This window comes from Tiliqua scincoides, chromosome 4 (genome assembly GCF_035046505.1).
Source record: "Tiliqua scincoides isolate rTilSci1 chromosome 4, rTilSci1.hap2, whole genome shotgun sequence".
Lineage (NCBI taxonomy): Eukaryota > Metazoa > Chordata > Lepidosauria > Squamata > Scincidae > Tiliqua > Tiliqua scincoides.
In genome coordinates this window covers 156,330,649-156,342,794 of record NC_089824.1, presented here as the reverse complement: position 1 = coordinate 156,342,794, position 12,146 = coordinate 156,330,649, and the positions used below count along the sequence as shown (strand labels likewise).

The window sequence follows — 12,146 nt, the reverse complement described above, 5'->3', positions numbered from 1 at the left end:
AGAGTTTTTATTTCACCAGTTCCGTTTCCAGTTTTCAAATTACAAAACCTGCATTCAAGAACCGCACAGCTGCATTGTACTCACTGCAGGTTGCTTCCGATTCATCAGATCCATCAGGGCATTCCTCTTCACCATCACACTTCCATCTGGATGGAATGCAGTGGCCATTGTTACAGGTAAAGTCAGTTTCTGCACAGGTCTTCTTGGCTGAAAGAAGACAGAAGCCAATAAAAAATCCAATCAAACTGGGTTGCAATATCTTTCTTGCAATAGTTCAACATTAAACTATAGCACTCCATACACAGAAACCCTAATTTCACACTTCACCTCAGTGTTTTTATATTACATCTACTTTGCTGGTGGGACTGCTCCCTTCGTTTCCCACAGAGACCATTTAGATCCAACTGCCCTGTGAACAAGAGAAGCAGCAAGAGAGGCCAATTGCCACCATTACTGTCTTTACCTACTGCTGATTCACAAACTGAGACTATGACTCAGAGCAGGACTGGACAAATCCACTTTGGATCTAGGAGCCAGCCCCAAAGTCTAGGAGTCGGATGAATTTTTCAGCCCCAGGGCTCTCTATGCTTCTATACCCACAAAACAAAACCTCATGCACCAGCACCACCAGTAAATGCACTTCAAAAACACACCACAAATCAGGCTCTACATACAAACAAGCACAGAGAAGAACCCAACAGACATTCAACCAGTCCAAAACTATCAGTGTCTTCAAAAAAAGTCCTAGCATCAGTGGTGTCACAGGTGTTTGAGTCACCTGGTGCAGGAGGCCAGTGTGTCACCCATATGATGAACGTCCTCCCATGCAATGGGTGGGGCAATGCTCCGGCGTTGGGCATGATGATGTACCATTGCCCTGCCTGGCTGGGTTTTTGGCTATAGCTTTTAATAGAATAGAGATATTTCAATACAGTTTGTTTCATTGCATTCTGCATGAAATTATGCATCCACTGATATATAACATGATGGAATCATTCAAAGATTTAAAACCAGCTGTGGTGTCACCCCTCCTCCCCGTACACATCACCCAGTGTGGCCCGCGACCCCCAGCAACACCACTGCCTGGCATCCTAGACTGGGAACACAGAACCAGGGTCAGGGGACACATGCTGTGAGACACACATCTTATTCAAGTTTCCATCTCAAACTGTCCCACAAACCATTGTGTGGAAGAGGCAACCACACTCCCCCCCCCCCCACTGGCTCCATACCACACCAACAAGGCCTGGGACCAGGCAAGCAGCTTTCAACTTATCCAGTCCCAATGGCTGACAACAGTGCACACATGTGGCCAATATAATGACTGACCTACTTGAACAGAAGCAGCATGAAATCCCAAATGAATGTTTTGGTACCACTGATCAGGATGTAGATAGAAAACACTTGCCAGGCCACAGCTGGCCACAGGCATCTCCCACAATGAAATCAAAACAGAAAGATCATGCAACTTTAAAAAGAAAGAAGAGAAAGAAAAAGGAGAGAACCACAGCACTGGAATCCAGTTGGAGTATTAAAAAAGAGACAGTGAAGCCCCAAAGGGTAGAGGAGGTTGGTGCTACCACACACAAGTGAAAAACCAAGAGGGGTTTGGGAAGATATACTTGTGGCCTGTCCATGACAGAAAAGGTGAAGGGACGGAGAAGGAGCATCCAAACAAGCAACATAGCCTCTCCTTACACAATTCCAGGAAAGCAAAGGGCATCCCCACCCCACTGTTGTCTCCATGCCTACTCCACCTACAAGCAGAGGCAAACCTCTTCCATCAACTCTCCATGCACAGCAATCCAACCATCCCTAACCCTCCCTGCTGGCACACACCTTGTGCTGGGACTTGCAGATAGACATTGCCTCTACTCACCTGGGACCAAGTGCACTCTTTCTCTCACTATGTCCCGATAGGCTGTGTGTGTATGTGGGGGGGGGGGGAGAGAGAACCAACCCTGCACAAAGGGGATGAGCCATATACCAGCGATTGAGAGAAAAGAGGTACAGGAACAGAAAGTGTCTTAGAAAAGAAAAGCAACCAGGGGAGGGGGACCCAGCCATTCTTCAGCTGACACAATGAAACCGCTGGGCATCATGGTGACCTACCGCCTAGAATTTGTTGACCCCCTATTTAGAGAAGCACTTTTTGTTTTCTAAGTGGGAAGGTTTGCTTTCATTTTAGCAGTGTCTTATTGTTTGTGGTTTGAGAACTCGGACCGGAAGCTAAATGGTACTATAACGAAGTATACATTAATATTTTCTTCCAAAATACAAGTGAGCAGAAAAGATTTATTCTGAATTTGCCCTCCTTTGTTTCTAAGACTAATAGTAGGCCCAAGCCCTCATTAGGCCCAGCCTAATATTTAGATTTTGACCCATCTAAGGGTACAATCCTAACCCACTTTCCAGTACTGACATAAGGGCAACACAACTCCAAGGTAACGGAACAAACACTTCCATACTTTGAGGAGATCTCCATGAGTGACCCCCAACTGCAGGATATGGCACATGTCCCATTGGCACAGCTATGCCAGTGCTGGAAAGTTGGTTAGGATTTGGGCCTAAGTAAGATAGATATTAATAAAATTGTCGTACCCTTGGGTCTACAACTTGTCAAATGCTGGAACTCACCTCAAACCAGGATATAAATAAAACATAACGTAAACCAGTATCGCAATGGATTTAACTGTCATGGTTCCATCTAAAGAATGATGAAGTTGCTGAGAGTTTTATGACAAGAGGTCCTCAGCACAAAAAACCTCTACAATTTCCAGGATTTTAAAGCAATCTGAATATGTAGCGTACACATGCCCTAAGTAACAAGTATAAACACGAATCTATGGACAGAGGCTAAGTCACACCTCACTGAGTTCAATGAGGGCTCAAACATCAAACTCAACATCAATGCAGCTCTGGAGACGTGAGCCGATGATATGTCAAAGCTGAACCTCTGGAGACATGAACAGTAACGCTTCAACACAGATAGAAACACAAATATTAAACGTAGCATGAAGAAACATTGACACAAAGAACCTGCCCGCTTGCTAAAATATTAATTTTGTTATGCCAAGTCAACTGTCAGGCTGCAAAGTGAGATTGTGTCAATGGAGAGGCACAACAGGCATGTAGAAAAAGGCCTGTGATGGTGTATTAATTTTCTGATTCATAAAACATCCTTGGCATAACACCCCAGAAAGAATGATGCAAAGCCTCATCAAACAGGAGTATAATCCACCTAGACAAGTATTCAATCAGGTACACAGTATATCTATTTTCCCTGCATACAGCTTATAAATTATGAGTTGACAACAGGAGTTCTTTACGTTAAGATCACAAGTGGTGGCTGTGACCAACAAGCTAAAGGTCCAGGATACGATGGCCTATATTTTTAATTTTTTTCACAGAATCTTTGTGAATTTCTGGACATTTTTATTTGAATTCTGTGCTTGTCCCTCCTTTCTTGATGATACTGGTTGATACGCAATTAATTCACACAATCACCTTGCAGACATAGCTGTCAGGCCTTCTGGCTGCTATTGGCTGTAGTATTTCAGTGACACAGAGAAGTTGGTTGGCTATGGGTCAGGGAGCTAAATGTTTAGAGTGTCCTAGGAATACTTAGCATCTGTATGCCAAGCTCCATGAATTTTGTTAAACTCTCTCCTCTTTGTTCTTACACTATGAGTTTTCAAATGGCTCCTTGGTGCAGATGGAGCACTGGATTCAACTGTTTCTGAATCTTTTGGTAGGAACAGATGGTACTTGATATTTATGTAAGTGCTGGTGCTGGTTTTCAAACTAGCCAGTAATTTGAGCCATGTGTATTTTAGAGATCCAACTTACATAATTTCAAGAAGACTGCCTTGAGGAGACAACCAACTGTGGAGGTCTGTTTGAAGATATCTCCAGGTAACCATAATTCTGTGACATAAGTGTCTACTTTGTTAAACAATGCCAATGATGGAAAATTTCAATACTGAAAGAACAAAATATGCAAAAAAGACACAGATGCAAGTGCCTTTCTTGTGTTGAACCTGAAGTCTCTGTCAGCTGCATCTTCATTCCAGAGGTAATACTCCAGAGGTATACTCCAGAAGTAATAATCCAGATATACCTAGCTTGGCACTGACTATTTAGAGCAGTGCTTCTCAAGAGTTTTAGCATCTTGACCCACTTTATATAGATATAAAAATAATTTAAATAATATGATACGAAGTCAGTCAGCAAACTTGAGTATGGTTTCCAAAGCTTCGCCAGCCACATCGGTTGGGTAGCATCCCAGAATGTACTGCGGTGCCAGCAACCAGCCTGTGCAATTGCATCTGGGTTGACACAGCCAGTTTGGGTCTTGTACAGGGTCTGGAGGACCTGGAACGCTCACCCAGGAGGCCTTGCGACCCACAGTTTGGGAACTGCTGATAGACAGCCCAATCCTATCCACACTTCCCTGGGAGTAAGCACCATTGACTCTAATGGGACTTACTTCTGAGTAGTCATGCATAGGATTGGGCTGTTAAGAGTTTTATCTTGCCTTTATCCTCCCAAAAGGCATTTTAAAAAACTATAACAATACAAAAAAATCAAGCAAATGTCTTGATTTTTTTTTAAAAGGTCAATTAACATAACAATGCAGCGTCCACAAAAAAGGCATGGGATGATCTCCAAGTCTATAACCAGACTGCAAGCTGCAGCACTCTGCATGAGTTGGCGTTTCCAAAGGCAGCCCCACTTAGAGTGTGTTACTGTACCCCAAACTATTTATTGAAAAGATGTTGTACAAAGCTTTCAGATTGAACACTCCTGTCCTCTCTTTGGATCTTAGCATTTCTCCTTCAGGTTAGACTGAAAAAGTATATATAGTAGGCACCATGGTTTGATGACCTTCAGAAAAGACAGACTGTCAATTGTCACGTTTTATCAGCTTATGCTTCCAGTAAACACCTTACTATTGTCATATCTAACCAAGGCGCTCCCAGCCTCCCCCACCAACACTGCCACAGCTGTTTGTTCACCTGGGAATGACAGAGGCATCCCCCCCCATCTCCAACATTGACCAGAATTCTGGTCCAACATTGACCAGAATTGACCAGAATGAGGTGAACTGAGGAACATTCCTGAGTGATGGAGATATGCAGCTCCTTCAGTCAAGCAAACCTCTGGCAGCAGATGGTGTCACTGATTGCTTTGTTCCCCTGACACTCCTCTTTGGGAAGCACAATTAATTGATTATCAGGAATCAAACTGGGAGAAGAAGTACATTGTCAATGATGAACCACAGGGTGGCATTTGGAAGATGTGAATATGCTCTGTGTGTTTCCTCACAATCAGATGGTCTGAATGAAACATCTTCTCTCCTGTAATGTCATTTGTGCCAATCCAGCATCTGCAGAATGAACTGGGAGAGACAACTACTCCTCATAACTAAGCCAGTCCAGAGGTCTGCTATTCTGTGCCAGATTAATAGAAAAAAGAAATCCATACTGTCTTTCATCCCAGCTGAAAACATCTCAATGTCTTTAAAAAAAAACCACACAAAACACTGCTGAGAGACACAGAACTCCAGGGTTTTAATTATTTCTACTGCAATACAGTTCAGGGATCTTGGAATTTCAATACAAACCCAATGCACAAATCCCTCTTTTAATTAAAACATATTAAAACTAATGCTCCTAAATGTGATTAAACTTGAAGTATTTCATGCTGGTAATTCATTTGCCACCAATCACTGAATCCAATGTTTCTCTAGAGAAGTTTTGGGCCATTGGCAAAACAATGCTTCTTCATTAACTCTTACTATTTATCATTTTTATGCCATTCATTTGTATGCTAAATCATTTATACCAATTACCTCATTCATTCATTCTCACAGCTTCCTGTGAGGTAGGCCACTGAGACACACTTCTCCAATTTATGGATGGAAACTGAGGCCGAGGAAAAATGTCTTGCTCTCTTCCTTCAGGATATGGCCAGCTCCTCCCCTCTGTTGAGTGTAATCCAGCTGGCAGGAATCTTCCCAACTTTTCCATGCAAAACTACTCAACCAGGTAGAGAAGTTCCTTCTTCCCCTCCACTCTTAAAGGTGTTTAAAAAAAACAACAACACAACCACCACCAATCAGGACGTTTTCTGTAGTGGCTCCCAGTATGTGAAATCCTCTGCACAGGAAGTTCACTTGGCTTATTCACTAGCAGTGCTTTGTCACCAATTAAGAATGTTTATATTTCAACAAGATTTTGAAGGTCTCTACACATGCAGTTCGTAGGTTTTTCTTGTGCTCTTTGACAGTTTGTCTGCTGCTGCTTTTTGTAAAGAAAATTTAAAGTTGAATCCAATTGTTTTTTATAGGCAGAGTAACTGTTAGCCACTTTATTTAAACTATATTGGCTGTAAAATGCAAGTTGCATGTCTTTTTAAATTAAAAAAAATCACTCATGTGCACAGCTGAGGTTGTACAACGTTTATGGTAACATGTCAAAACCTGGGGTGAGCAAGTATAAATATTTTTTTTTAAATGGGGCTGGCTCAGATAATCCTTCAAAAAGGCTGACCACTGAGTATGGAGAAATGACAGAGCACAATGCTGTCCTTGCATGCCAGCCAGGCTGCGCAGAATCACATGGGGCAGGGAATGTTCAAACTGACCCTAAACATGATGTTTAATCTATTTCTGCCCAATGTTGCATATACACAACAGGTATCAAATGTGTACACCTGTGGGCTGGGCAGAAAAGGGTTAAAAGACAACTTTACTACAGTATTTCAATTATACAATTATGGACCAGTTTGGCTGGTCCAACCCCATATGATTATGTTGGGTTGGGGATACTGCCTGCAGGAGTCAAAGAGAGCTGGAGCAATGCTCTCTTACTTTTAGAGCATATCTTGTTCAGAAGCATAGAGATTTACAGAGGCAGTAGTGCCTACTATCTATGGCCCCTTTAAAATACCATCCTATTATATAGTAAACAACACACACACACACACACACACACACACACAAAATCTGGTATTTATTTTAAACCTTGCTTGCCTTACTTTACTATTCTCACTACGCTCCAGTTGGAGAGGCAGATATGTCAAGCTACAGAGCAGAAAAGAAACCCAGGTGAGCTGTCACAGAAACCAGACCCTGAGAGAATAATTAATAACATAGACTTTTAATCTAAAGGGAAATCTTAGATTTGGGGAGTTGTTCCTGTTTTTCTTCTCCCACCAATAAAAGCTGACAGGAAAGGGAAATTTTTTTAAAGACATAAACATAACAAAATAAGTGACAGTATTTCAGTATTGAATGGGCTTGTGTTGAATAGGTATGAACTGAAATGTTTCCCCATCATGCAAAAGGGAAACATTTTCTTTCCACATGTGTGTGCATGAGATACAGTGGGTTCTAGTACAGCAATGGCAGAATGAGAGAATAAATCCTATAAATCACTTGCATAACTTTTGCAGAATGGGAACACACTGACGTCTCCTAACCACCAGGCAATATGGATCCTGATAAGACAACAGAGGACTAGAGACCTGAAAATGTGCTAAATCAATACAAAATTTAGTACCAGTGTAGCTCTATGGAGAGGTTAGAGTTCCATCCCCTATTTTCTTAATACCAACAGCAATTCTATAGTTGCAATATCTTCATATTACAGAAAGGAGTCCTAGAGGCCAGTAAACTCCAATAGGCCGAAATGAGAGAGTTGAACTGGTTACAGTTCACAGTCCAATTCAAATTGGGCTTTCTGCTGGTGGGACGTGTATTCCGTTGGTGGAAGTACCACTGCAGAAGCACTGCTGTGATGGCACGCACTATGAGGCCACCAGCTCACATGGCTGGTGGCTGCGTGTATGGACTAGTGGAGAGACCTCTTGCTGCCAGTGCTGGTAAGTTAGTAGTGGGAGGAATGGGGTTGGGTGATGGGAGGAATGGGTGAATGTCTGGATGGGGACAGGGGCAAGTGCGAGGAAGAATGAGGGAGGGAGTGGGTGTGGTAGTGGGTTCCAGCAGTACACGCATGCAACGGTATCCTAACCCTATTCCCTTTCCCTCACTTATGAAAGTTCCCTTATCTTAAGGAGACCCCACCCCTACTGGATGCAATGTATGCTGTTAGTGTGGCTTCATTGGCAAGGGGGATTTAGTTAGGATTGGGCTGTCAATTATACTACACCAGGTCTCTACATCAGTGGATTTTTTTTTCCTGGTATACACTCCTGCCTGTTCCTCAGAATGATTTTAATGCCTTCAACCATAACCCCATTAAAAAAATTACTTTAAAAACCTTGCAATGCAGGTATACATCACCCTGTGAGCTATAGTAAGCTATCATCATACCTAGTATATAGATAGGGAAAGGGAAACAGAGGCCCTGAGACAGTAACTAGCCTGAGGCTATTCAACATAGTAACAACCTGCAAACTGTTAAAATATCAAGCACAGCAGGGAGAAAACTTTAAGGATACAGTTAGCTATGGATGATATAAAGCTACTCTCTCATGCCGAGTTAATTTTTTTGCTAAAGGAGAGGATAAAGCTGGGGAGGGGGAACTGGAGCATCCCTAAGCGATTCAACTATGCTTTTTCAATTCAGTTTTTTGTTTATATGCAAGACACATTTAATTCTACTGAACTTCTTTCTAGCACTCCACAACACAATACATGACATATTAACCCTCTGTTAACTATTTCCTTGCCTGAGCTTGATAGAATCCACACAGATTCCATTTCACTGTGCGCACCATAAACAAGATCGCAATTCAAAACATACTGTATTTATTGTTAGTGATAACTGATGTTCAAAAGGTAGAAAAGGACACAAAAACATTTTCAAGTGGACATTGAAAAGCAAGTTGGTGATCCAAGCTTTATATCTAGACTAGACAAACCCTACTGATCTGGAAGACCACAAACCAGGCATCAGATCTACAACTTGTTCTAGCAGTCCCTCTGAAAGAGCAGGTGTGCAGCCTGGGAGTCCTCCAGTTGTACCTGGAGGGCCAGGTAGCATCTGTGGTCACAGGTGCTTTTGCCCAGCTTTGATTGGTGGGTTGGCCGAAATCATACTTGTATTAACTGGATTTGACTACAGTGGTCCACCCACTAGTGACATCTTGCTTAGATTACTGTAATGCACTCTATGTGGGGCTACCATCACAGATGGTTTGGAAGTTGCAGTTAGTGCAGAATGTGACAGCTTGGTTGGTGATCAGGGCTTGGCGGGTTGATTCTGCCATGCCACTGCTCTGGTGACAACACGGGCTGTCCATTCCGTTCTGAACCCAACTCAACGTATTGGTGACGACCTTTAAAGTCCCATATCACGTAGGACCAGGATTTAACCATTTTATTATTGCATTTCATTTTTTGTTGTGAACCACTTTTAGCACCAGGAAAGTGGTATAAAAGTCTTTTAAATAAATATTCAGTGTACCAGTGAGCTAGAGCAAGGTACTTAGCATGATCCCTTAAACTGGATTCTTTTGTCTTGATATTTGAAATATATCAAAGCCTAAGGGTTAGATTTGAAAGGACAATAAAAGCTATTGAACTTTTATCAAAAGATAACATTGTTTACAGTTGTATATAGTACCTTTAGATACAATGTTAGCAGCTGTGTTTATTTATCAGTTATCAACTGTGGGTAATATCATTATAATAGACAATTTGGTTACGGGACTAATTGGTCAGGGGACTTCCTTAGGGAAAAGGCTGTAGCTTAATGATAAGGCACATGCTTTGGATATAAAAGGTTCCAGATCTAATCATCTGGCACCTCTAGGCAGAAAATTTTTGGTCTGAAACCCTGGAGTCATTGTACATCAATGGAGGCAATATAGGTCCAACCTCCTAATCCTTGGATTTGGAACCCACAGGTTTAACTCACTGTGGGTTCCAAGCCCATGCTGGAAGGCTGGATCTGAACTCCTGGACACAACCGAGGGTTTTATTCAGTCTCCAGAAGCCTTTCTGAGGCTTCAGGAGATGCAGGAAAAGCACTTCTGGTTTTTATTTTTGGCACGTTCAGAGGCCTCAGAACACTCCCAGACACAACTGGTGAACATCTCCGGTCGTGCCCAGAGGTAAAAATGGACCGACCTGCAGATTTGCTTATCCACAGGTTTCTGTATTTGTGTGTGTGTGTGGGGGGGGGGTGTCCAGGAACAGATCCCCTGTGGATACCAAGGTCCAATTATACTGAGCTAGATGGACCAATGGTCACTTTTGTGCAAGATAGAAAAAAACAATCAAAGTGGTGCAATACTGTCTCTAAAGCAGTGATTTTCAAAATTCTTCATCTTCATGGCGCACCAAGAAGGCACTAAAAATGTCAAGGTATACTGCCAGCTGCTCACATCCCCAATCGCCCTACTAATATACGACCCTCCCACAATCTCCCGCAGTATACCTGCAGACCATTCACAACAAACCAATACATTGCAGCACAATGGTTGAAAATAGCAGTATGGTTTTGAAAGTGTCCCCGAGGAAACACACACCCAAATAATCAAGGTCTTGCAATATTATCTCACACAAAACAAAAAGGTAACACGAGAAACTGAGAAAGTGTTACAAAAGCGTCTGCTGCAAAACCTCCCTTTCTTCCCCCTCCCCCAGTGATAAATGAGTTGCTATCCTAACCTCCTACTACACACCCAATAATTCTTGACAAAAAAAATTAATGGATATGTTTTTAAGAAGCTGCAAGCAGCATAGGGCAGCAGAGTGTCACTTCCAAATTGGTGGCAGGTTGCCAAACTCTGTCAGGTGTGTATGGGGGTGGATGGGTGGGTGGCCAACACACTGAAGCAAAGAAGGAAGGCCCATAGTCAGGAAGACAGACCAGGGACAGACTACTCTTGCTCCCAGTATGGAAGGGATTGTCACTCCCGAATCGGCCTTTTCAGTCACACTAGACGCTGTTCCAGAACCACCATTCAGAGCACAATACCATAGTCTTCCAAGAATGAAGGTTACCAACATGGGTGGGTGAGTGCTACAACACACACACACACCCACCCCTGTTCCCCTGTAACACAGCCTTACCACAGAACAGCTACAAAATGGATCCACTTGTTTTGCCTCTGTGGAACAGACACAGAGGAACAGCGATTCAATGCCACCGAATATGTGAAACTCTGATTATTGATGACCAATCAGGATAATACAGGAGAAACAATTACTCCTTTGTGCCAAGGAAGAAGCTTGTATCTTTACAAGCATTCTTAGAAAGACAGAGGGAAAAAAATACTAACAGTTTATCTTAGTCTGTAAGATAATTTCAACACCCATCAAACACAAGTCAGTCTTCTCAAACCAGTGTCAGTGGTCTTTTAAAGCAGTTACTGAGGGCAGAATGTGTTCTTTTGTGCCTGGGATCTCTGAATTGCTGGGGAATGGCAGTTCCTTTTGTTTAATGATTTAAATGCTGGGAGAAGAGAAAATGAAAGAGAGCCACACTATATGAACGGCTGTTTTAAAGGCAGCCATCTGTTCTGGTTTTTATGGGATCATTCAACACGGCAATGCCAAATCCTGCAAGCTGTAACAGTTCTGTTGCAATCAGTCGTGGGTTATGCTAGCAGAAATTAGAAGATCAGAAAGCAGACATGATTCAGAGAAGACTACTAACCAAAGAAAGCAGGTGCCACCACCATCAGGCAAGCACTAAAGCTTGAGGTGAGGGCATTCTGATAGTCTTGGAAGCATACTGGAAGAAATCAGTAATTAAAGGGGACTGGGCAGAGTTGGTACATCCAAACCGGGGACTCCTCAGGAAAGTTTGATAGTATTTGGTGAATCTGCCAGCAAAAGTACAAAGCAGGTCCTTGCTCAGAGTTTAACATATGCCTTGAGAATGACTGGATAAATAGGTGGTAACTGGATTCAATATACAGTGGGACCTCCTTGTCTCCTTGCAGGGGTTTGGTTCCAGACACCCCCGCTCCCTGTAGATAAGGAATTCTATGGATGCTGGGGTCCCCTAAGAACATAAGAACAGCCCCACTGGATCAGGCCATAGGCCCATCTAGTCCAGCTTCCTGTATCTCACAGCGGCCCACCAAATGCCCCAGGGGGCACACCTGATAACAAGAGACCTGCATCCTGGTGCCCACCCTTGCATCTGACATAGCCCATTTCTAAA

General features: G+C 42.7%; 1 protein-coding gene across 1 annotated transcript in view; it reads right to left on the bottom strand.

Moving 5' to 3' along the window:
• Positions 1 to 12,146, bottom strand: part of LRP8 (LDL receptor related protein 8) — a 237,165-nt gene that overhangs the window by 87,109 nt on the left and 137,910 nt on the right. The window contains exon 3 of the mRNA XM_066626325.1: positions 85 to 207. Within this exon, the coding sequence (XP_066482422.1) occupies positions 85 to 207 (123 nt within the window). The remainder of the gene's footprint in view (positions 1 to 84; positions 208 to 12,146) is intronic.